We start from the raw sequence: 25630 nt of genomic DNA, 5'->3' as shown, positions 1-25630 counted from the left end.
AATTTTCTTATAATGTGGAACATTTATAAATTATTTAATGTCGTCATTATCCAATCAATAAGCTAAAATTTATTATTATTAACCTTATATGAATTAAACTTTACAATGTAAAATAAAATTTTTATTTGGTTACACCTGAAACATATTCAATATAAGTGTAAAAAATAAATTATAAAGAATATTCTGAGATTACTAAAATAAAACAAACTTCTAATTTGAAAGAAAGTGTATTTTATCTTTTATAATGAACCTATCAACATTTCAACAATCCGTTTTTCTTTTAATGATCTCTCCTTTAAAGTATCATCATCTGTCTTTGTTGCCACTGGTAATTCGTTGTCTATTTCCATCGATTCTTTGACATTTTCACTGGAACCCCGATTTTCAGCCTCAATCTGATCGACATCGCCCATGTTTTTAAAATAATCTGTAGTGTTACAATGAAATTGCAAATGATTTCCAAAATTGGAATACAGCAAAAATAAAGAAATTCCGAATTAGGGGAATAGCAAATTAAAAAAAGAGTAGCAGACAAAGAATGAAAAGGTCTTACCTTCTAAAATAGTCTTTACATTAGATAAGCTACGTCCTGTCCGATTTAGAAGAATGCTTACATGTTCTTTGATCTGTAATTCCAAAAAGGAATTAAAGATTTAATGTTACACAATGCGGTAGTTGCATTACATCATGTAATCATTGTTCACAAAAATAACAATAATTGTTATCATCAGCGCTAACATACTACGACTATTATGATTATTACTAAAACTAGTATTAAGTAATTGTTTATTATAAAAATAATCACGTACCGCAGAGTCCTCGAAACAAATCCACGCAATTGTAAGATCAACGAGTTGTAAAGTAAATAAGCCCCCATCCAATCGTCGTCTTAGGTAAAGCTCTTCCATCTCACTATCATCGCCGTCTAATGTCTAAATAAATGGAATACTTAACCAAGATTAACCTGTGGTAAAAAAATTTTAAAAATAATTGCATGTACCTCTTTCTCTTCTTCAATCTCCTTATTAACATTTTCGACTTTAGCTTCATAACTTTCTCTAATTTCCAACAATCTGTCCACCTTCTCGTAATTGTCTTCAATAAATTTATTTATTAACCGCATTCGAGCTTCACTATCAGGTGGAAGGTTTTTTAATAAGGAAATAATTATTCCCATGATATGTTCTAAAAATTATCAGCTGTGAGCGAAATTAATCGCCAATTAACCGAAGAAATAACTATATTAAAAAAACTTAATTACCTTCTTCTTCAAATTCGGTGAATGTTTTATAATTTTTTTTGAGTTTTTTTAAGCCCTATAATAACAAACAAATAATTATAAATCAAATCATATCGAAATTGTTATAATTCGCAGGATTATCTGATCTATTTCTTTATAAACTATTATTATTAACCCTATACTCGGAGGTTCATATAATCCTTACGTTGATTGAAAATTTTAATTACGTCAAAATGATGCAGGAAATATCTGGCTAAACCAAATATTACAGGTTATTGATATCAAATATACCTAATATATATATTTACCTTACGCATAAAAGCAGCAAAGAGTGTTTTAAGTCCGAATATCTCTACAAACCGCTCACAATTCCTTAATCCCATTGGTGTTGACAACGCATGATCTAACACTTTTATGGAACGCATACGAGACATCATCTTCTCTCTAATATTTAATATTTTATCACGTATTAGAAGGCATTTGCTTTTTATTCGAGTTTATAAATACAAAAAACCTACTTCATCATAATCAACATCAGTTCAACCCCTTCACCTTCCAAAAATTTTTGTTTGATTTCTGGTTCCTCTAATACTAAACATAGAGCATCAAAATAATTCTCCATCATCTCTGTTTCATCGGCATCCTTTGGATCTTTACGTTTATAAGACTTTATAGAAAGTAAAGAAATTTTTAATTCAGGAATTTTGCTTATAATAAAAAAAAAACAAAATTTGCAATTTAAAAAAGCCCATACGTTCAAGACTTGTAATAGAACATCAACACCACCCAACTCTCCAAGTTTTAATCTGTTAACTAAAGGAATAATGAAATAATTAGTTGTGTAGATAAACTATTTAAAAAAATATAATACTTTAAAAATAAATAATACCTCGACTATTTTGCAATAAAATTGCCAATAACTCACTACAATACTGTTTATTAGAATCAAACACTTTGACCCTAATTCTGTTAAGCATCCATTGTAATAAATTTGTATCTCTAACAATTCTCTCAGATATTGCAGGATCAAATGATGTTAAATTTTCAATTATACCTAATTTTAATTAATTTTAATATTACCTAAATATGTTGTAACTATTAAATGATGATCCTTTTTCATAAAAAAAAAAGGCATATACCAAGTGTGTTAAAAACTCCTTGTTTATCAGCAGGTTCCTCTTCATCTAATCTACTTAGATTCTGGACTAAAAGTTCCAATAATTGATGTTCAAGCTAATAAAAGAAAAGTAATTTAAATTATTAAATTAAAAAAATACAATTGGCGCCAAAACAACCATACCTTATAAAGAATAATAATATTACCAATGCATCAATAAAAATTTTTATAGCACCTTCTTCATGTTCTGCTACAACATCTTCATCTGTCAATTCATTCAGCAATTCTATCGCATCAATAGTAATATCTGTATTCTCATGACTTAAAAGTGACACAATTAAATCTACAGCTCCCAATTGAACTATCTGAGGGTACAGATCAGGTACTTCAGTAAGAGTTAATAAATGTTTAATTTCTTCATCAAGGTCCGCTTCTGATTCCATAAATCTAAATGAAATATATTATATAGCTATTTATTAATGATTTTTATTATATATGACGCGTAAAAAGTCAAAACTTACTTTGTCGGATCATCAGGGTATTTAACGCGAAGTTCTTGATTTTTACGTATGGCTTTTTCAAACTTCAGAATCATTTTACGCACTCCGGCTAAGTCTAAATTTTCTGGCTTGGAAATTCGAAAATATAAATTAATTAATAACTTACTTATATATTAAACAAAAAATAAAAGAAAGAAATCCTTAAATAATTAAATACAAACCTCCTCAATATCAACCTGATCAACTAAATCTAAAATTCTTTTTTGCTCTTCAGTTAATCCACCTCCATAAAATCTTCCACCTTCTTCCTCTTCTAACTCTTCTAAATCACTTTCGTATTCTTCATAATCGTCAATATAATATTCTTGTTCTTCCACTTCATCAGATATTTGTACGGCTTTACCCTTTCCTTTCGAAGAACTAGAGGTGGCAAGAGCACTTTTTGATGGAACAGGCTGTGAAGTTTTGAAATCTTTATTCCCAGTTACAAAATCGGAAGTTTCTTCAAGTTCTTCGGGATTAGTTTTTTGACGCACTGCTTTAAGTACTTCAATATTTGGATTCGCTGTAAGTTTCCTTTTGTTTTTTCCACTAGGAATGGAACTAGAGGGAATGTTAAAAAGCTTATCTACATTCATTGCTCTTGTATTTTGTGACAAAAAGTGATCGTTAGTATGTATTATGGCTGTGGTTGTTGACTTGAATCTTGTGTTACGACACACTGCATGTTTAATCTCACGATCATGTGATTATATATACATTGTTAATATTAATATAATAAAAATATATATATTTATCAGTTATCTTTTATTAAAGTAAAATTCTGAATACAAAAACAAATAATTAAATAGTAAGACAATATATTTATTTCATCGATTTAATTGGTTTAATAATTGTATTTATTTAATTCATGTTTGCCTCATCAAGCTTGTCTCCCTTTAGTCTCGATGGGTAACAAAACCATACAAACACCAGATATCGTAAATAATAATGCGGAAACGTATAATGGTACAGATACGCTAATTGAAAGGAGTAAGCCTGTCACCATTGGAGCGATTATACCCGCACTAAAATAAAAGCAGATAAGATTAAAGAGAAAAAGAGAAAAAAGAAAAAATTGTAAAATAAATATAGGAAAATAACTTACACTCTTCCAAAAGCTGAAGCTATACCACAAGCTGTACCCCTTACTTTTGATTCAAAAACTTCTGGGGTATATCCATAAATAACTGCGTAATTCAATGTGGCCAAAAAGCTAACCATAGCTGAAGAGATTATTTCACTAGAATGTGATTTAACGACCGAGAAAAGGAACACAGATAATGCAGTGCCAAATGTTGCGATTGACATAGTGCCAATACGACCAAGAACAGTTTCAATTAACCATGCTGCAGCTAAAGATCCTGGAACACCGCACAGTGAATATACGACGTAATCTTTCAAAACATCTTGCATCAATGAATCACTTTCACCATTATCTAAGCCCAAGCTCTCAAGATATTTAGGTAGGAACACGTTAAACATCGTGTAAGCGAAAGATACCAATGTCCATATACACCAAACAAGAATTGTTGTCATGAACCATTTCCTTGTGAATAAAGACATGACTACTTCTATATTTGATGATGTCTTATATTTAATATATGATATTGGATCTGAGGTGAACTCAACCTTGGCATGTTGAGTTTCATTTGGAAATGGGAAAGAAGAAAATGATCTATTACGAGGATTTGTAGTATTTGCAGGAGTTTGAAAGTCACTGGCTTGGATTTGCATATTATTACCATTAATCTTCGCAATCTTGCGTAGCACAAGCACAGCATCATGTTTGCGATTGCGAGAAATTAAATATTTAGGTGATTCTTGAAGTTGGAAAAAAAAAATACGGCACATGAGCATTAAAAATGTCTAAGGTTGAAAAAGAAAAATTGAATAAATTTCTTTTTTTTTAAAAAAAATAATCTAAATACGTAATTACATAAATGTATCAAACTTACCAAGGACCCTAAAATTGCTAACATATATCTCCAGCCGTTGTTTTCTTCGAAAACATTACAATCATCTTCGGTACAACTGTTAGGTGGTAAAATAAAATATGCTAAAACTGAACTGAGCACAGCACCAAAAGAAAAGAACACTGACATAAAAGTGAGAAGGTATTGATGTTCTTTAGGTATAAATTCAAGGAAAAGCGCACCTAAATTAAATTTTAAGAATAAGTTAACACAAGAATATTGCAGAAAAAATCCTAAATGAATCAATTTATTACCATCAACTGGCATGTTTCCGCCCACGCCAAATCCTAACAGGAAAAGCATAAAACATAATTGGAAAAAACTTTGTGCAAAACTTGCAATTATTCCAAAGAAAGTAGTAACAGCCAAAGTCCAGTTAAACGCTTGTTTACGGCCATGAGTGTCCGAAAGAACGCCCCAAAATAAGGCACCAAACATCATGCCTGTGAACAAAGAACTTGATAATGCACCAATAAGCGAATTGGGCAATCCAAAATGTTCTATGACAGATAAGTATATTAGCAATTAAATAAATTTCGCGTCAGAATTACAAATTGATACAATATATTACTTTGAACCCTCGGTAATATGACAGCTATACACTTTTAATTGATGATACATTTTTAATTTAATTAATTGTGACGAAACATAGACAAATACATGATTGAAAAATACTGTACTTGGAGCCACATCTATAAATTACATCAGATAATTAAAAAAAGTTAAAGGTTAGATTTATATAAAAAATTGAGAATATTTACGTTATCTGCTAGCCACCCTAATCCACAAAGTACCTGAATAAAATGAAATGATTGTATTGTAATCAGTTATCCAAACATTAATAAGAACAAAAAAATATCAACGAACCAATAATTGTTTTTGAAATTTTCCCATCCCAATTTTTGTTATAACAGAATCAAGCGCTGTTTGTTTCTTTGCAATGTCATCTTGTAGCAAAATTGAATCATCGGATGAATTATCATCTTCCACCACAATTTCTGCTGCATCGGTACCTGACGAGGGTAATTTTATAAACATTGTTCTTTCTTCGTCAATATCATTTGAATTCTTCGTAGACATTTTGTCTGTTTGCTTTTTTCTAAAAAAAAAATTTAGGTTGGATTTTTCAATTCCTCTTGTTAATTCCAAAGCCTTCTAGGCGATTTTTTTTTTTTTTTTATCTTAGAAAATGTAAATCTATCTATCCTGTTGACATTTCTAAAAGGAAGTTTTTAAAATAAAATAAAGAGTTGAGAACGATTATTCGCAAATTGAAGCCTTCTTTCAGCTTCAACTTTAAATCGAACTCGAATTATTAATAGTAATATGGATCAAAAAAAACGAGGGTAAAAATTTGTATGAAAAATTTTTTTCATTTAATTACTCGAAATGATATACTAATTTTAAAAACTTTATATGGAAATTTATGGAAGCCTTGGCAATTGGCATGTGAAACACTTGTGAAACAGGGGGAATATAGATTTCCCAGCTCTTGGTAGTATATTTTCCACTTCATTGAATTGCAAAAAATATATATATGCAAACATGCAACAATCCCCATCTACTACAACACCACCGGGGCCTTCAACTGTTCCTCAGTTTGTTGTAATTCACGATCAATTACAACAGTGCTGGAAACACCCAGTAGTCCATTATGTATTTGAGGGCGAACCTTTTCCCTCGGACGTACCAAAAGACTCGTATGTATTGGTAAATCTTGGTGAAGATGGTGAAAGTATTGTTGATGTTAATTCATTAAGCCATAAATTTCAAGTAACAAACTGCAAAGTTAGCTCCACTCCACAAATGAATGCTACTGCGGGGCCAGGTGGTAAAGAATCTAACACAAGTTTGATGTTAACTATCGAAGGAATGTCAGCCAAGTAAGAATGAGAAAAGTTTACTTTGATCAATTAAAATAAATCGCTAACTTTATTTTTATATATATATTATATAGTCAACCAGCAAAAAATCGAAGCAAACAATATAAAGAAGAATTTGATCAATCATCTAGTATGTTTGGATTAGATGATTTGTTATATGATTTCAAAAAAAGGTATTTATTTAACAATAGTAACATTTCATTTTAATGTGCAGTTTATCTAATTTATCTTATTTTATTTTGCTTTAGGAATGAATTAATAAGACAAACACTCATATTTTCACAAAGTCAAAGAACCTAATATATTTAGCATATTAAATACAATATAAGGCATAATATATTATTTAGTTGTTAATTCGACTATATTTAACGACACTTTTTGATTGAGGTTCATATATATATATATAGGAATTTTCGCTAAGGTATGTAACAACGAAAGAAGGTTTATAATATGTTCTAATAACATTTCAAAGGTAACGAATAATTGAATTTTAATTTAGGAGGCGAATTAATTCGTTCAAAGAATAGTTTATATAATGTATTATCCGACATAACAGACAGCATTTATCTACTGTGATATTTATCTACGACAATATTTATCTACTGTTAGTATTTTTAATGTTCTCGATACATACAATAGAAATTGTAAATAATTTGGCACTTATGAGGAATAATTATTCAATTATAGTAATAATCAAAGTTTTGTATAATCTACATAGGTTTCTTCACACACTTGCCTTTGTTCCTCAAACACTGTCCATAAGAAAAAAAAATTCAAGTTAAACTATCTCGTCCTTACAATATTAATTTTTTTTTTCTAATTTACATACTTTTTCTTTCATCATCATCCAATCTCTCTAAAAAATCATTGTGATCTTCAAAAAAACGTTTTGCTCTATTCAATATTTCCACAGCTCGATCGATTTTACTCTTAAAAAATATGCGTAAAATATTTGTTTTAAATAATCCTGTTGGCGATAAAGTAAAATAACCAAGAGCAAATATTCAACTTACCCTTTTAAGAATTTCTAAGAATTCTTGTATTTTAGTTAAATCTAACTGATGCTGTCTTTCATCGCCATAACGTTGATATTCCCGATTTATAATATCTTGCCATCTTTTTAGATTAAAGATTAATTTTAAAAGTAATTTCAATTTGTTTAAGCCAAAGAAAAGGATACAATAAAGCATAATCAGATGCGAATGTATAAAATTGCGGACAATAATTTCTTAAATTCATATCAATAGGAGTAACCTTTAATGCATTCATAACATCATTTCCAAATATTTTTGGTAGTTGTAATGTTGCAATTTCTCTATAATAATAAAAGTTAAAAACCAGAAAACATATTTTATATATTTTATATTAGAACAAAAAACTTTTTAGTTTTACTTTGTGACAAGTTCTTCCGCGATATAGAATGGAATTTCATAAACTTGATCTTTCAATATCTCCTATAAAATTTATAAAATTGAAATTTTGAGATGACTATGTTTTTTTAAAAAAGGCGAATAGATCATATATTTACTTTTGTTTTATCCTTTCCAATCAAATTTCCAAGGCCAAGAACATTTCGGTCGAATTTTATCGGAACTTTCTATTCATCAAAAAATGAATTTATTGTAAAAAACCGGTAAAGAAAGACGAAGAAAGCCGTGATCACAGTATTAAATGGATTAAGTTTAACTGTTTCCCCAGCAAAGAACTCTTCGACGGTTTGTGACGGATACATGTTTCAATATTGATTAACGAACGATAGAAAAAAAAACGCGAAAATTGATGATTTAAATAACGCGGATCACATGATAAATCAAATCTTGGTCATATGATTTAACTATTAACAGTACGGTCGAGAAAGACATAAAATTAAAATTGATACGACCCATGATTCCTTTAATTAACGGTTAAGAAATTTTAACTACCGAAGAAATATTAATTACCATACACACTGTATTTTCTCTATGTATAAATTACATCAAATTGACATGAAAATCAGCGTTACTCATGCGATTACACGTATGAAAGAATATCTATAAATTGTATAAATTGAAAAAATATTCTCGAAGATGCAATGTTTAAAGAAACGTAAATTTATGCTCGTCCACTTTAGTTTCGACATTGAAAAAAGGTTTGCGAAATTATCATTATTCCCACGTGAAATTTCGTTTATGACGATCCATAAATTCGACGTTTTGAAAATGAAGAAAACTATTATACTTCTTTAATATTTCAAATGAGTAAATATGTATCAAATGGATTAGATTTTTTCATATAATTATAGAAATTTAAGAATGAATACCTAGAAAGAACTGGGGTTTCCATCGCTGATATTAAATTATCTAAGAAAGGCTTTGTTTGGCCAACTCCAAAAATCGTTTTTTTTAGCCAACGGTCAGATTTTTTAGACCTCCAGCAAATTATACATCACAATTACAAACAATAGAAAAATTAGAATTCAATTTATCAGCTGTATTCACAATTGATCAAAAGATGAACCAAAAGCATTAGAAAAATATGCAAAATCATTTACTACTACTGAAAAGAATACCGATCACGTTAAAGAACTAGTCAGAGGTATTATCGAAGGTGAAACTAGAGTTATAGCTGCTGCCATGACTATAATGTTTCAAGAAAGAAAAGGTTCAAGGAAAAAGTAAAAATGTTCAAGCCGAATTGGATCAATTTGGTTTGTTCATTTATAATGCTAATGTTAAAAACAATTACAAGATACCCAATTTTGCTTACATGATAAGTTAGAAAAAATTCATAATGAAGAAATAAAAATTTTAATATAATTCAGCGGATGAAAGCTCATGAAGTGCAGTAAAACAAGTAAGTGTTGATGTAAATATAAGAGTGATGTTGGTGTAAAGGAGCGTGAAGGATTAACCGTAAGTTAGAAATTTTTTATAATTAATTTGTTATATTGCTTATTGGTGTTCTTCTTTGCTATTTTATATAGAGAAGAGAAACTGCAAAAATTGAAGCAATTCTAGCCGAGATTGAATGTAAAGCATCAATTGCAGAGGCAGAACCAAAAAATCAGAATTCGATAAATCAACAAAAATAGCAGAAATTGAAGCATTATAAGCAGCAAAAATACGAGAATCTCCAGTTCATCTTACTAGAAGAATACTAACGATATATATATACTGTACCTAAAGTATGCCAGATGCATATTCAGATATCACTCATTATTATAGATCACAAAATATGGATTTTACCATTTAAATATTTAACAAATTCAAATTATCTGTAATTTTTGAATTTTTGAAATTAGGCATTACGGAGATTTAATATATTACGGTATAAGCTTCATACCCATTATGTAATTTATTATGCCGATGCATTATCATGATTTCTGCCGGAATTATATGACTAAAAAAGGTACTTATTGTCAGAGCTATTTATGTAAATTTGGTATTCTAATTATAGAAATTCCGTACATATTTTATGTTTCATGATTATTTTCAGGAATATTATTAATACAATGAAATATATTAATAAAACAAATCCGATGTCGATCATTTGTCGTTATGCCTATATTTATAATCGAATCCCGAAACAATGCATTCTATAAGAGCTTTTATGATATATAAATAGTAGGTGATAAGTATCGGAAATGGTCCATGCTCATAGAAATCGTTTATCTATTGTTATACCGTTAAAGTTAATAAGTGCGATTTATTTAAATATAAAATAGTCAAATCATATTTTGAGCAGGAGATTTGTTATTTACATTTATAATATAATAATTTAACGATTAAGATGGCCAAAGGAATTCTTAAAATTAACGTTGGTAAGAGTTAATTGGTTTATCATACGTAAATAATATATATATATATATATAATAATAATTTTAATTTTTTTCGGATATTTAGTTGAAGCAAAAAACTTGAAGGATGAAGATTTTATCGGTAAAAGTATGTATATTTAGTTCGTATATTCAGTTCTATTTCCATTTTCTTTAAAACTAATAACTGATATTTTATTAGGCGACCCTTATGTTAAATTTATTCTTGATAAAAATAATTTTCTATCGACTACAACCAAGAACAACGATTTAAACCCAAAATTCAACGAAAAATTTATTTTGTAAGATTTTTTTTTAAAATTTTTGAGTCATACATTTTATTGACAAAAACTAAATCATATTGTTTGTAGTAATGTTGATGGGCATAAAAAAATCGGAGTTCAAGTTTGGGACAAAGACTCGGTTGGGCATGATGATTTGGTAATCTATAAATATTTTATACAAAATTACAAATTTATTATTTTATATTTACAAATTACAAATGTCATCTTTTTTAAATAGATTGGCGAAGATGAAATTGATCTCTCCGAAGTTATTTCTAAAAATTATGTAGATGCTTGGTTTGATTTGACAAAAGGCATATTTGGGTTCAGAAGCAAAGGAGAAATTCATTTGCTCATGGAATTCGTTCCTAAATGATTAAAACGTTCACTTTATTTTTATTCCTTTTGATTTTTTATATAGGAAAAAAACTATTTTTATTATATAATAAATAAAAGATTACTGACTATTCACGTATTTCATAAAATTGAAAAGGCTTTCTGTTAAAAAAATTTATTTCACTCATTCGTCTCACACGGATGGTCTTTAAATTTTAACTTCTCCTTTGGTTAGCTGATCCACAGTATGGTATCCTACCACCCGAAAGATTTTCATGTTCAAATCACTTGAATCATGTGATTCGAACCATTGAACCAATAGTATTTATAAAAGAAAAAACGCGATATATGAAACCAGTATCAATGGAAGCGATCACGTGGACTTGACTATGTAAGTTGAGGTGTTAACATGTGACAATTATTAAAAATAAAAACATAAAAAACGCATATTTGAACATATTTCAAATAATTCTTTAAAATTTATGATGTCTATAGCAGGAGTTCTTGCAGTAACTGTTGGTAAGTACAAATCCTGATAAAAGTAAAGGGAAAAAATTAATAATAATAACAATGATACATATTGACTAAATAAATTCATTAGTTGAAGCCAAGAACTTGAGCGAAGAAATTGATCTATGTATTTATATTTTCATTTTCTATTTATCTTTTAAAATCGTTAACTTTTCCAGTAATTTAAATCTTTTGTCTAAATGATGCCTTAAACTACAATTTTCTACAAAACTCATCACAATCATTTAGTTAAATCACTAATATCCGATATTTTATTAGGTAACCCTTGGGTTCAACTTATTCTTGATATGGATCATAATTATCAAGCGACTAAAACCATAAATGGCGATTCAAATCCAAAATTTGATACAAAATTTACTTTGTAAGAATTATTAAAATTTTAAAGTCAATACATTTTAGTAATCATTAAATTATATTGTTTGTAGCAATGTTCAAGGTCATGAAAAACTCAAAGTCAAAGTTTGGGACGAAGATCTATTCAACAAAGATATTTTGGTAAGAAGATCCATAAATAGTTCAAAGTTCAAATTAAATTTTATACTAATAAATGTTAAATAGATTGGCGAATATGACATTGATATCTCCAAAGTTATTTCTAAAAATTATATAGATGCTTGGTTTGATTTGACAAAAGACATATTAGAGTTCGAAAGTAAAGGGGAAATTCATTTGATCATAGAATTCATTCCCAAATGATTAAAGCGTTTACTTTATTTTATTCCTTTGAACCGATATATTTAAATTATTAGATAAAAAACAATTATCGACTTTTAATCCGGTCTTTTCCAAATTAAACGCATAGCAATACTAACCAAAGGAGAAGTTAAATTTGTAATTGAACTTCACTCCTGCTTTCTTTTTTAATAAAAATGAAAAATTCGACCTGTAAATATCTTTTCGCAATTTTTAAGCCGTACAGTTCCTAAATGGTAGTAACTTTTCATAAAGATCAACATGATTGTATTCCCTTCGGACTACATTAGTATTTTCAGCAACTGTACTCTGAAATTTCTGTGTGATAGACATAAATTTAAAAGTATTTATAAATCTCGTGTTAAAATTTTATAACAACTCAATTTTCAGTCTTTATGAAGAATCATGTTCCTTCTTCATAACCGGTAGTTTTGTTAAGAGTCTATAATACAATTTTTACGCAAAGAATACAAATATCGAGAGAATTGATATATTTTATGATTGGGCAGGAATTTTAATTCTAGTCATAGTCTTATTAAATTTGTTAATTTATTGAATGCCAACAAAAACAATGATTATGAAATCATTACACGATTAGTAGTGTGTCTGACGTAATTACATCATTATTCTTTCATTTGTTCTTAATCGGTTAGTCATTTCGGTATGTGACCATACGATTATTATTTATTCAAGACAGTTAAATAGTCGCTTAATTCTTTAATAACCATCAACACTTCTGAACTTCCTAACATCATAACATCATGACTAAAGGAATACTTAGAGTTACTATTGGTAAGAATTTAGTTTTTTATATTAGCTGTTATCAAAAAACAGGAAATAATATTTCTCAAATTAATTAGTTGAAGCCAGAGACTTGAAAGATAAGGACATTATCGGTAAAAGTATGTAAATTCCCTATTAAAAATAATAATGATTTATTTATAGATTATTTTTCTAACAAATGATGTATTAATCCTTTAAATATAGGCGACCCTTACGTTAAACTTATTCTCGATAAACATAACATTCAATCAACTAAACATAAGAGTAACAACTTGAACCCAACATATAATGAACAATTTATCTTGTAAGAAATTAATTTAAATTAATTAAATTATATATTATCATTTGAACTAATCATGTAACAATTGTTAGTAATATAAACGGACAGAAAAAACTCGAAGTTCAAGTTTGGGATAAAGATACAATCTTGAGAGATGATTTAGTAAGAATATATTTTCAATATCAATAATGATTAAATTATACGAAATTATAAAATTCACTAAAAAATTCTTTTTAATAGATTGGTGAAGATGATATTAAACTTTCTGAAGTATTCTCTAAAGGTTACATAGATACCTGGCTTAATTTAACAAAAGGAAAATTTGGTATTAGAAGCAGAGGTGAAATTCATTTAATTTTGGAATTCGCTCAATAATTTATTCTGGCGCAATAATTTTATTCTTTTTTTAAATTTTTCGATATAATTTTTAGTTTAGTATTTTTATCTTAATGTATAATATTATTCATATAATTAATTTTTACGTCATGAAATCATATTAAAGTAAACAACTAAAATTTAACTACTGATTTTTAATGAAATCATTATGACGCATATACACAATTATTGTTTGATTTACATGACGCAAACCTTAACTTGCGTAACCTTAACTTGCGTAACCTGTCATAGTAGTTTCTTAATGGCCAATTAAAATACGCTCAAATTGACGTAACTATTGTATAATAACTATTGGAAATAAAAGTCAAACCAGTCAAACCATTAGGGATGGTAGCATATGGGAATCATGGGTTGGTTGTAATGATCTTAAATTTATATTACCTAATATATGACGATTGATAGACAATTTGATGTCATTACAATGACGATTTATTCTCACGATTCTCAACACATTATATAGTTTAAATTTTGAAATAAGATGACTAAAGGAACTCATAATCTTAGTTATGATCCTATTTTGTTTTAAAAAAAAAAATCGAATTTTAAAATATTGCTGAAATTTTCCATATAATTGATTTACAGTCACATTGACGGACAGAGAAAACTCGAAGTTTGGAAGATCCCGTCAAAGATGACTTGGTAAGGATATATTTCCAATTTATAACGGTAAAGAGAGAATCAAATTTTGTACTTATGGGATCCATTCCATTTTTTGTTAGATTGGTAAAGCCGATATAAAACTCGATAAGGTCTTTTCTAGTGGTCATGAAGAGGAATGGATCAAAATTAAACGCATGGCGATTTTAACCAAAGGAGAAGTTAAATTAGTAATGAAATTCACTCCTGTCTAATTACTATTATTTTTCAATTTTTATATAAATAAAATCCTTATGGAAAAGTTTGACCTATAATTTTTTTTTCGCGTTCAAATCACGTGTAACACGTGATACGAACTTCTCAATAATTAAAATTTTATAAAACAAATTTACTTCAATTACGTATATAATAAATAGTTTTTAAAAACAAATGATTTTTTCATATGGCATTAATTGATTTTTTTCGGAAAAAGTTAAACCATTATTGGACATAAAGGCAATTTATCGAGTAATTAAACTGGGTAAGATTTGCCAAGAATGTAAATTTGTTTAGTTTTATAAATAACACAAAGACACCTAAAGTGCTAATTTAGTAAGCACAAGTCAGTATTTATGTTACTCAGGCCCGAATTTATCTTTTATTTATCGAACGAAAAACGCTAGAAGTCAAATAGGTCTCTTTAACAAGTCAAGTAAAAATTCGTATGTAATATGAAACTAACTAGCAGTCGCTCAAAAACAATCTTTCATTTAGTGGAGAGGTAGGGTTTGTGTTTAGGCGAGGACATATGCTGTACACCAGAAATACCCAAAAAACCACCAACAATAGTCTGTGACCTGACTACATATCGCAATTGGGGAGGGATAGGAAAGGGGAAAATACAAAACTAAGAAAAAAACTAAATAAAAGACAAATGAAAGAAAACGAAAAATCTAACGAGCGCTGTAACCACATCGCCTTCTTATGAGATGTTGTGATCGTTGGCAGAGCCCTTGTTACCATCATTTTTCGAAGACCATGACGAAGATGCCATCTTCTTTTGTTTTTTGGGATGTGAAAGTTTTTCGTATGAGAATTGGGTTTCTAACGCTCATTTCATCTCCCTCATGTTTTTCGAAACACTCAATTGGATCTTACTGTTCTTTGATAAGTTTATAGCTTTAACGTTGAAATTCATTAGAATTTCGTGAGTTTGGTCCCGACTCCAAAGTTTACCTTCTACTATATTGCCTAAAACGTTTCGCGTCTGGAGTTTCCATTTGCCAGGGAACCATCGAATATGCACACTACGAAGTGTCGAAGTGTGTAGTCTCAGATGTGAACAAAGGTATCACTACATGAACCAGTACAGTTTGATATTTTTTCTGTTGCTTGATCGTGGCTGACATCTCCATGGCAGGCATGTAGGACTATCATCTTAATAAACACCATCATATTGGATATGAAGATGCTATAAAAATTTGATTCGCGTTCAAATTACGTGAATTATCATCACACAGCTAAACACTAAAATGGAGATTTTTCCATTATTATGTCATTAAGCCATTAAATGATTTTTCGGAAGGATTTAACCCATATTTGGACATAAAAACTGATAAAAGTGCTAATTTAGTAAGCACGTGCCAACTTACTCCGGCCCACTCAAAACTAAATGGTCAGTGGTCACGTGAAATTTGACTCACGTCAGAACTCAGAACTCGGTAAATTTATGATTTGGTGTTAAACAAATTTATATAACATAATACTGATTAAACGACCAAAGTTATAAGGTTATTTTAAATACATTTCCCGACAAATATATAAAACAAAACATCAGTAAAATATCATTCGTTTAAGATTTTCTATTTATAAAAACTTTTTTTTTCAATATAATCATTTATAGTAAGATGGTGAACGCCCATGACCTTTAATTTCTTGGCATTAACCCCAATTAAGAAATAATTACCCACTTAACCTAAGTTGTACAAGTCGATTTCTTTCTCATATATATTGGTCGCATATTGGGAATTTTTCATAAATCTTTTCCATAAACTAAACAATTCTTCTTTAAAGATTTGTAAAAGATGACTAAAAAAGGAACTCTTACAGTAACTGTTGGTAAGTTACAAATTCTAATAAAAGTAAAGGAAATCATTAATATTAATTAACCAAATAAATTTATTAGTTGAAGCCAAAAACTTGAAAGATGAAGACCTTATTGGTAAAAGTATGTAATAAAATATTATAAGATACTATATTAAAGAATAATTTTTCTTTTTTAATAAATTTCATAATTAAATTTCTAAAAAAAAAAAAACCAAAAATTTAGGTGACCCTTATATCAAACTTATTCTAAATGAGAATAACACTCAAGCTACCTCTACTAAGAGTGGTGACTTAAACCCAACGTATAATGAAACATTCACCTTGTAAGAAATTTATAATATTGGGTTTATTGAATTTATTGATCGAAACTAATAAGTGAATAATTTTTTATAGTAATATTGACGGACATAAACACCTCGATATTGAATGTTGGGACAAAGATACAGTTACCAGTGATGACATAGTATGATATACAAAATTTATTTAAAAAAAAAAAATTTAAAAAATTTTATTTATTAAAACTTTTATTTTATATTTCATTAGATTGGAAAAAACGATGTTAGCCTCTCTCATGTTATCTCTAAAGGAACCGATGATGTCTGGGTTAAATTAAAATCAGGAAAACTTGGAATTAGAAGCAAGGGAGAAGTTCACTTACAGATGACATTTGAACCTATTGCTTAAATTTTTTTTTTCGATTACTTTTTATAAGAACTTTCTTTTTGATTCTTTTTCCTTATATTTATTTATTTGCCAATAAAATATTGTAATCGTTTTTACATAATTTTATCAATTTATCGATTACATCATTATATCAAGTTTATCTTTTGTAATCTTCATCGTACGAATAAAATTATCATGTAAATCAATATAGAAAAAGGAGTTATTTGACGGAAAGTAGTGAAACAACTAAACGCCAATACGCATTACTATTAAAGCGGTGTGATTATATGAGATATCACATTTTCCCACGCCCGAATAGATAATCTATATATAAAATGGTTTAAATATTTGTTTGATACAGGAAAAAAAACCCTTTCTCGTATACTACAAAAAAAAAAAAAAGATGACCAAAGGAAACCTTAAAGCTACTGTTGGTAAATTTTTTTTATAAAAATTTTTTAAATGTAAAAAAAAATAAAAAAAATAAAAAAAATTTTGAAAATTTGAAATTAAAAATATAATAATTTATTAGTTGAAGCAAAAAAGTTGACCGATGTAGACCTATTTGGTAAAAGTATGTATGTTTTATCATTTTTTAAACATACCACTGTAATGTTTTATTTAACGAATGTTGATCCTTAGGCGACCCTTACGTTAAACTTGTTCTTAGTGATAATAAATCTCAGTCAACTACGATCAAGAAAGGCGAATTGAACCCAAAATATAACGAAGAATTTAATTTGTAAGAAATTATTTATTTAACATACAGTAAAAAAAATTTCATCTTTTTCTTTTAAATATTTGACTAAAGATTAAATCGTTATATGATTAAATCATTAACAGCGTAACTGACGGAGAAAAGGAGCTCAAAGTTGAAGTTTGGGACAGAAATACTATTGGTTCTGATGAATTAGTAAGATATAACTTAGTTAAAATCTATAATTTTCTAAAATTTTCTAATATTTTTTTAATATTTTTAATATTTTTTTAAATAGATTGGTTCAGAAGTTATTCCACTTGCTAAAGTTTACGAATCCGGTTTCTTAGATACTTGGATCAAAATAAAATCTAGTCATAGTAAAAGAAGTCAGGGAGAATGTCATATTATTTTAGAATTCGCTTATTAAAAAGCTATATTTATTGTAATTAAATTTCATGTGATATAATCAAATAAAGTGAATGTGAATATCGTTAACAGGTTTTACCCTTTTTACATATGTATTACGAGCATGAGCATGAAAATCATTCAGCCAAATTTTAATTACACCTTATTCAATCATGAACTGAAACATTTTAGGAAATATTGTTTTTTTGTGTAGACAATATATAAATTAAAATAAAAATATCACAGCACGCTATTTCTGTTTAGCTTTTGATTGATAAAATTCATTCTATCACATTGATTAAAGTTATAAATCTCTTCCAGTTTTTTCTTTAAAAAAATTTTTTACAAAGTTTTTGTTTTTTTTAAAAAAAAAAATGACCAAAGGTACACTTACTGTTATTGTAGGTAAGTCTTATAATAAAATTTATAATATATTATATACATAATTATCTCGTTTATTATTATTTTTAAATCTTTTATAATAATTTTTTTTTTTGTTTTCATTCCCACGTTTAGTTTCAGCAAAAGGTTTGAAGAATGCTGATGATGTTGGTAAGATATTAGATATACATTAATTAATATTTATTCCCAATTTTTTATTATTAACATTTAGATAATTTATCAATATAGGAAAAAGTGATCCTTACGTTAGACTTTGGGTTGACGATGTTGATTCTCAAAGAACAACTACTAAAGTTGGTACTTTAGATCCAATTTGGAATGAAACTTTTAAATTGTATGTATATTGAAATTTATATATATAAAGATTTCTGTATATGAAGATTTATTTTATATGAAAATTCTAACATTTTTTATAAAATCTATTCGAATTTTATTAAGTCCAATCACTCATCAAAATAAACTTCATTTTAAAATATGGGACTCTGATGCTCCTGAAAAAGAAGGAAAAGATGATAAGGTATATTAAAGAATTATATTAGTCAGTTATTTATATTTATATTTATTAACCATTATTCATGTTTTTTGTAATTAGTTGGCATCAGGAAGTATCGATCTTAAAAATGTGTTTGAAAAAGGTAGTGAAGAAAAGACACATGAATTAACACATAATCTTGGTTTCTCTAAAGATGGTGTAATCACTTTTAAACTAACTTTTGCACCTTCTGCATAATTATGTATTTAAAATGGATTAATTATTTAATTTGTAAACATTCTTTGTTATTATTATTTTGATGTGTTTAAAATTAAAAGGGTTTTATTTTTAAAAATAAAATATCTTTATATTACGTCAATATATTGAAAATTTTTTTTTTTTTCTTTTTTTTTGGTTATCTGTTATAAAATTCATGAGATACTTGCATATCTTTATTATCTTGTTATCTTAATGGCTATCTTATCTGTATTATCTACTCCTTAAAAAAAAAAAAAAGATTGTCAATTGGGATTCAAAAATAAATTAATTGATTTAAATGGGGAGTGAGTGACTCGAACACCCAACCTTCCGCTCTGGAGGCGGACGCGCTACCATTGCGCCAACCCCCCAAATTTCTTATTAAACTTTAAAATAATTTTTACATATGCATTTAATTTTATCGTTATATAATCAAGATAGCGAAAATTCTAAATTCTGCGATCATAAAGAAATTTCCTTTTTTATAGAAATTATTGTTTGTAGTACCATTATATGATTTGTAGTCATAATTTTTAATTATTTTTTTACAAAAGAAAAAGAATTCAACTACTATAAAAAAATAATAATTATTATCATAACAAAATCAGCAAATTAAAATTTCTTTTTATTTTATTAGTGCATCCATTATAAATCTTTTAAATCTGATTAATGACATACTTTTAAAAATATACATAGCAACTTAATAATGTTATAAATTTTATGCTCAAAAAATACTGTAATAATGATGTTTCTAAAATTCTAAAATTCTGAATATCAATTACATTTGACCTATGAAGTTATGATGTGAAAATTAATCATGGCAATTAAAAATTTTCTCATAAATAGACAGTCTATAAAAATAAATTTGTGCATATCACTGTGATCAGCAAAACAAACCAGTAAAAATTTTTTACTTTTGTTTATAAATTTTTTATTTTTTTATCTTTAAATTCTCCTTGTTTTACAATTTTCCTTTTTATTATTCAATAAGTTTTCGAAAGGAAATATAAGGAATAATATAAATAGCCTATTTAATTACAAATTATTTTTAAATCATACTTCATTTCTCTAAAAAAGTCATCGTGACCCTAGTCACAAAATGGAACAGAAGAAACAACCGAATTACTACATTCTGTTCCATCTTGACCTAACGAAAATTAAGCCAAAAACCGGGGCAATCAGTTTTCATTTTGAGCAAGATCTGGATAATTTTTTTCGTAATCGTTAATCATTTATGCAAGTTCGTTTTAAGTCAAAATCTGAATATTTTTTTTGCATTATTACACAAAAATTTTCCCGATAGCTCAATATATCTACACTTCCATCCATATCTCTTATTAGTTGCCATTGATTCCGATTTTACGTTCCTTTAGCGTAGAATCTCTTCTATTCCAAATGTTCCCCAGAACCATCATTCAAACTTTTTCCTATTCTTTTATAAGGTTAATTTCAGCTCTTACTGTTTTGACACCTATATAATTTCTTGATTCTAACACGTTTTCTAGTTCTAATCTTCCAAGCTTCGTTATAATATCATCATCTTTCCAAGTCGCCTAAAAAGTCACTTGACTTTTATTCATTCAAATCTGCATCGGAATCTACATGTCCTTTTCTTTTTTTTGAAATCCAATTTTCTTCTCACTGTATTTCTGAAGTACAAACCTCTTGGTTTGCAATTTTTTTTTTCTAACTCTGAACGCAAGGAAGTTAACTCTTTCCTGAACACGTACTACTGAACCAATTTGTCCATAGGTTTGGCATAAAAATATATGTTTAAACATCGTATTTGTTACTGTAATTGACTATCTGATCCAAATGATAGAGGTTGTAGTTCAAGCTGTGATAATAAATTTAAGGTGTAATTTGTTCAACTAGTGCAATTACTACTGACGTAAGGAATTCTGTATAATAATCCGTTAAATATTAAATAAAAATTTAACTTACATGTAAATACACAACATAAATATTCATCATTGATCCATTATATGTCGTCCCCATTATGTATTTCATCATACTTTCGTCAATTTAATAACAAAGCTTAATTTGGGATAGGTGATAACGTTTAGAATTGATAGCAAAAGCTCTATTTTTATATATCTAAGTAATAAATCAGATAATCACATTATAGCAAGGATTCTGACTTAGAGATGTTCTGCATTATTCAGCAAATGGTAGCTTCGCGTCATTACCTTTTCGTGATAGCAGTAAAAGATTAAAAATTGATCTATCTTCCTGTGGATATATATATAAAAATGGATATAACATCTATATAACAATTCGCCTACACTCTTGTAGCTCGTTACTAAATGATATATACAGTACCTTTTCTTCAAACCTATTTCATTGTTTTGGATTGAAACACTATTTCATTATCTTGTCGTGTTGGTAATTGAAAATGAACGGACATATCTTAAAAAGGTTTTAAACTGAAATACCTTACAATTTTGATAATAAATAATATTTGATTATAATTACGTTAATTATTCATTGTTAATATTACAATACTAATAGTTTTTCTGTTATAAATAGAGATAGCGAATCGAGTTATGCTATTAGAACTTGTGAGTATAGATTTTGGCGTTATAATTATAGCAAAGTAAGAATATTTAGCTAATTCAAAGCGCAAAAAAAAGTTCTGTATTAAAAAACAAACGGTTGGATAATGCTAAATACATAAATTTCTTTAAGTAAACCTTCTAAAAGAAAATCACTCATGATCGGCAAATCTCATTAAATATGGTATAATATTACAAATTTCTGTTTTTTTAGTTCAAAAATTAGGCGATCCTTAATTTATTTTTATTATTTGACTTTTTTTTCATATTGTCCGGAACTATGAAAATTGATCGATCACGTGTCCCGGAATTCCAAGGCGTTATGCTGCTAATCAGCAGAAAATTACAGGCGTTATGCTGCTAATTAGTAGAAAATCGCTACCATTCTAGATATTTGTTATTTATTATGATCACGCCTCCGACTTACCAATTCTGGCGGTTTCCTAGTTATTAGATTTTGTATTATTATTACAGAACTCCGGACTAAGGTTGCTTGCCGAAACCTAGGGGTTTAGGCAAGATGGCGTTTCGCCGAAAAGCGAAATTCTGCCGAAACTATATTAAAGTTATATTAAAAAACTGGCGAAACTTTGGAGAAAGGCGAAACTGCCAAAACTTATTATAAATGCCGAAACTGCCGAAACTCTGCCGAAACTATAATAAATCTATAGTAAAATTTTGATGAAACTAATCGTAGGATTTTGAAGAGGTTTAGACAAGCAACCTTACCCCGGACATCTCTAAAATAAGTCATGAGTTGCCCATTTTTAAAAACTCAAAAAAATCATTTTTTGCAAGTATCTCAGCATCTAGTAGTCCAATTTGTAGCTCTCATTGAGCTCTACAATTTTAAAAAAAAGTATGGGCTACTGGATGCCAAGATATTTGCAAAAAACAATTTTTTAGTTTAAAGTGATTTTTTGAGTTTTAGCAAAAAAGAATAATTTTGGCCAAAAATCTATTATGATTTATATATTAGATATCTATATCCTAATATGTATATATATAATTAATTAAAGAAATTTTTTTAATATTTGTATATCTATTATGTAACTTATATAAAAAAATTTAATCTACCTAATATTAAATGATCAGAATAAAAATTTACATTGATATAGTCTTAATGCAAAATAAAACTGTAAATAAATTCACCTTAATTCATAATTCTGAAAATTTTAGTATAAGAAAATATCACTAATAATTTTAGTTCCATTTTGAAAATCCATTTCATAGTTTTCTCTTCTTTTATAACTTTTATTAACATTTTCAATTTTATTGTCAATTAATAATATATTACATCTAATCACAAAAATTCTTTTTGAAATCTGAAGTAAAAAATATTTTATATTATATTTCAGAATATAATATTAAATAAAATAAAGGTTTTTCAAAACAAATTATTAATTTTTTTGTATTTGCAAATTCTTTGTAAATATATCACAGGTTGAAAAGTGAAAAATCAGGCATTTTTGCCAAATACTGTCACCAATCAGCAGTTTTCTAACTTTTTGATTCAGTAATCAGAAAAGAATGAAATATAGCTCATTGAAATTATCTTAACAAGACAAATCTAATGGATAAAAAATTAAATAAAATATAAGTGATATATTTTTATTTTTATATTTTACTTAATTTCTCACTAAGTATTAATCCTAAAAATGCAATTTTACTACCATTAGATTCGTCTTGTTAAGATGATTCCAATGAGTTATATTTCATTCTCCCTTTTCTAATTACTGGGTCAAAAGTTAGCAAATTGCCTAATTGATGATGGTATTTGGCAAAAATACCAATTAGACACCAATTGATACCTGATTTTTCACTTTTATATACTATTTAAAAGTTTTGCTTATAATACTATTTGAATATAAATCTACAATCAATAAAATTCATAAATATTATATAAATAGCAATTTACATTCTAATGTTAGTAATGTATTATATATTTTATAGACTATTATATTAAAAATTTACTTCTAACTTATTCTGATAATCCTATTAATATAATATTTTTTTTGGATTATATAAAAAAATTAAAAAAGAATTTATAAATATTTATCAAAAATTTAATAATTAAAATAGTTTTTTTGCTAGCATTTGTAATACAGTTAACTCCCTCTATAGTCACTCCCATTATAGTTACATTCTACTATATAGTCACACTAGTTAAATGTTCAAAACACTTTATCATTAAAATCTATCTTATATAATTACAATCTATCTATAGTCACTATCACATCTATCCTCAAAAATCTTATATTAAAAAAACCATTTATTATAATCACAGTTATACAAAGAATATATTAAATAATTTGGCATCTAATAATCATACAAGAATGTATGGTAATAGTTTTATCCTTTTACAATTATATAGACTATCCCAAATGTGTAACTATAAAAAGACTTAACTGTAATATATAAACTATCAAATTTAAAAAAATTGATTTTAATACATTAAAAAATTTAGAATTAAATTACTTTATAGATTATATTAAACTGAAATAGTACTTTGAAACCATTATTCAGATAAATTAAAAAATTATCCAGTTTTTATCTGAATTATTCAATTCAGATATAAATTTAAATATATCTGGATAGAAACTGAAACTCAGATAAAATTATATATAAAAATTTTTTTTATTACTCAATTTTAACAAATAATATTCAGTTAGTAACATTAATTTAATTAAATTTTGACATAATATTTTTAACTAAATTAGTAATATTTTATTAATTTTAAATTAATTTTGACTAGCATTATAAATTTTACCTGAATTATATCAATCTTTGAAAATTTGAGAAACATAAAATTCATATTCACCAATATGTAGAATTAATAAAATTCGTCTAAATTAAGAAATTTGACAATAATTTAATAAAAATTAGGTAAATTAAGTTTCACAAAAATGATTACACTTGTGTTATATGATCATATAACAGATTGTAAAGTTTTTCTTTTTATTTTTTTAATAAACTAACTTTATAATATTTTTTCCTTTTTTTTCTAGAAACTCCTTTTACTGGTTTCAAGTTAAAGAGGTAAATATTTTGGAGAGGTCTTAAAAGTTTTTTTTTATATATTTTTTGACATTTTTTCTTATATAGGAGCGGGTTTTAATCGATTTTAATCAGTATTACACCACATAACTGATGATCAGCAAATTCCATGAATTGGCAAATATATTTGCAATAAATACATTATTATAAATATAAAAATATATTAAAGACATAAACTAATTATTTTTATTATATTTATAACTATTTTATAACTTAAAATTAATCAATTTAATCTAAAAATCTTTTTTTTTTTAAATTATGAATTAACAGTAATTTAGACTACATATATAATGGTAACTAATATTACAAAAATCTTAAATTTTATTTAACTAAATTGGATACTATTATTTTTTGACAAGTATCAAGCAATTTTACAAAATTCAAGCTGGTATTATAGATAGCTTAAATTATTGCTAATTAAATATGGATATTGAAACTCCTAAAAGTATTTCTGAATATTTCAGATTTCAGTGTATACAAATTAAAACTCAACTTATAACCTAAACTTCTACCAAAATTTGAAACAATTTCTGATATTCTAAAACCTATCCTGATATTTCAAAACTAGTATTACTCAATTAAATT

General features: G+C 27.0%; 10 protein-coding genes across 10 annotated transcripts; 7 read left to right on the top strand and 3 right to left on the bottom strand.

The window, feature by feature from the left end:
• Positions 1 to 49: 49 nt before the first annotated feature.
• OCT59_007793 (uncharacterized protein) lies at positions 50 to 3500 on the bottom strand. The gene is made up of 12 exons (XM_066132387.1): positions 3079 to 3500; positions 2879 to 2985; positions 2564 to 2804; positions 2380 to 2473; positions 2130 to 2294; positions 1995 to 2053; positions 1759 to 1907; positions 1549 to 1684; positions 1262 to 1316; positions 1001 to 1185; positions 554 to 932; positions 50 to 427 (listed from the first exon to the last, which is right to left on the bottom strand). The coding sequence occupies exons 1-11, from the start codon at positions 3493 to 3495 to the stop codon at positions 681 to 683; spliced, it is 1860 nt and encodes a 619-aa protein (XP_065998925.1). The 5' UTR covers positions 3496 to 3500; the 3' UTR covers positions 50 to 427; positions 554 to 680.
• A 143-nt stretch (positions 3501 to 3643) lies between these two features.
• On the bottom strand, positions 3644 to 6258 carry OCT59_007792 (uncharacterized protein). The gene is made up of 8 exons (XM_025322674.2): positions 5740 to 6258; positions 5634 to 5666; positions 5553 to 5564; positions 5444 to 5474; positions 5127 to 5372; positions 4855 to 5054; positions 4005 to 4765; positions 3644 to 3924 (listed from the first exon to the last, which is right to left on the bottom strand). The coding sequence occupies exons 1-8, from the start codon at positions 5950 to 5952 to the stop codon at positions 3780 to 3782; spliced, it is 1641 nt and encodes a 546-aa protein (XP_025165759.1). The 5' UTR covers positions 5953 to 6258; the 3' UTR covers positions 3644 to 3779.
• A 123-nt stretch (positions 6259 to 6381) lies between these two features.
• Positions 6382 to 7655, top strand: OCT59_007791 (uncharacterized protein). The gene is made up of 4 exons (XM_025328620.2): positions 6382 to 6755; positions 6830 to 6928; positions 7004 to 7176; positions 7255 to 7655. Exons 1-3 carry the CDS (start codon positions 6418 to 6420, stop codon positions 7053 to 7055), a joined length of 489 nt encoding a protein of 162 aa, XP_025165758.1. The 5' UTR covers positions 6382 to 6417; the 3' UTR covers positions 7056 to 7176; positions 7255 to 7655.
• On the bottom strand, positions 7249 to 8509 carry OCT59_007790 (uncharacterized protein). Its single transcript, XM_025322673.2, has 7 exons — positions 8443 to 8509; positions 8284 to 8352; positions 8148 to 8209; positions 7936 to 8070; positions 7769 to 7871; positions 7585 to 7684; positions 7249 to 7507 (listed from the first exon to the last, which is right to left on the bottom strand). Exons 1-7 carry the CDS (start codon positions 8485 to 8487, stop codon positions 7449 to 7451), a joined length of 573 nt encoding a protein of 190 aa, XP_025165757.1. The 5' UTR covers positions 8488 to 8509; the 3' UTR covers positions 7249 to 7448.
• Positions 8510 to 10386: 1877 nt separating this feature from the next.
• Positions 10387 to 11322, top strand: OCT59_007789 (uncharacterized protein). The gene is made up of 5 exons (XM_025328618.2): positions 10387 to 10554; positions 10637 to 10678; positions 10751 to 10850; positions 10920 to 10989; positions 11071 to 11322. The coding sequence occupies exons 1-5, from the start codon at positions 10524 to 10526 to the stop codon at positions 11206 to 11208; spliced, it is 381 nt and encodes a 126-aa protein (XP_025165755.1). The 5' UTR covers positions 10387 to 10523; the 3' UTR covers positions 11209 to 11322.
• Positions 11323 to 11653: 331 nt separating this feature from the next.
• Positions 11654 to 12583, top strand: OCT59_007788 (uncharacterized protein; the record flags this gene model as incomplete). Its single annotated transcript, XM_066132359.1, has 5 exons — positions 11654 to 11687; positions 11770 to 11805; positions 11958 to 12060; positions 12125 to 12194; positions 12258 to 12583. 5 exons carry the CDS (start codon positions 11654 to 11656, stop codon positions 12393 to 12395), a joined length of 381 nt encoding a protein of 126 aa, XP_065998924.1. The 3' UTR covers positions 12396 to 12583.
• Positions 12584 to 13065: 482 nt separating this feature from the next.
• OCT59_007787 (uncharacterized protein) lies at positions 13066 to 13991 on the top strand. Its single transcript, XM_025322671.2, has 5 exons — positions 13066 to 13184; positions 13253 to 13294; positions 13380 to 13479; positions 13548 to 13617; positions 13696 to 13991. The coding sequence occupies exons 1-5, from the start codon at positions 13154 to 13156 to the stop codon at positions 13828 to 13830; spliced, it is 378 nt and encodes a 125-aa protein (XP_025165753.1). The 5' UTR covers positions 13066 to 13153; the 3' UTR covers positions 13831 to 13991.
• A 2472-nt stretch (positions 13992 to 16463) lies between these two features.
• Positions 16464 to 17402, top strand: OCT59_007786 (uncharacterized protein). The gene is made up of 5 exons (XM_025322670.2): positions 16464 to 16545; positions 16613 to 16654; positions 16757 to 16856; positions 16927 to 16996; positions 17077 to 17402. The coding sequence occupies exons 1-5, from the start codon at positions 16512 to 16514 to the stop codon at positions 17215 to 17217; spliced, it is 387 nt and encodes a 128-aa protein (XP_025165752.1). The 5' UTR covers positions 16464 to 16511; the 3' UTR covers positions 17218 to 17402.
• Positions 17403 to 17553: 151 nt separating this feature from the next.
• Positions 17554 to 18412, top strand: OCT59_007785 (uncharacterized protein). The gene is made up of 5 exons (XM_025322669.2): positions 17554 to 17630; positions 17729 to 17770; positions 17839 to 17938; positions 18040 to 18109; positions 18192 to 18412. The coding sequence occupies exons 1-5, from the start codon at positions 17600 to 17602 to the stop codon at positions 18321 to 18323; spliced, it is 375 nt and encodes a 124-aa protein (XP_025165751.1). The 5' UTR covers positions 17554 to 17599; the 3' UTR covers positions 18324 to 18412.
• A 141-nt stretch (positions 18413 to 18553) lies between these two features.
• On the top strand, positions 18554 to 19565 carry OCT59_007784 (uncharacterized protein). The gene is made up of 5 exons (XM_025322668.2): positions 18554 to 18706; positions 18818 to 18853; positions 18932 to 19037; positions 19142 to 19220; positions 19296 to 19565. Exons 1-5 carry the CDS (start codon positions 18676 to 18678, stop codon positions 19431 to 19433), a joined length of 390 nt encoding a protein of 129 aa, XP_025165750.1. The 5' UTR covers positions 18554 to 18675; the 3' UTR covers positions 19434 to 19565.
• The last annotated feature ends 6065 nt before the right edge of the window (positions 19566 to 25630 follow it).

Source organism: Rhizophagus irregularis, chromosome 15 (genome assembly GCF_026210795.1).
Source record: "Rhizophagus irregularis chromosome 15, complete sequence".
NCBI lineage: Eukaryota > Fungi > Glomeromycota > Glomeromycetes > Glomerales > Glomeraceae > Rhizophagus > Rhizophagus irregularis.
The sequence above is the reverse complement of the archived record's forward strand: the minus strand, read 5'-3'. Positions and strand labels throughout refer to the sequence as shown.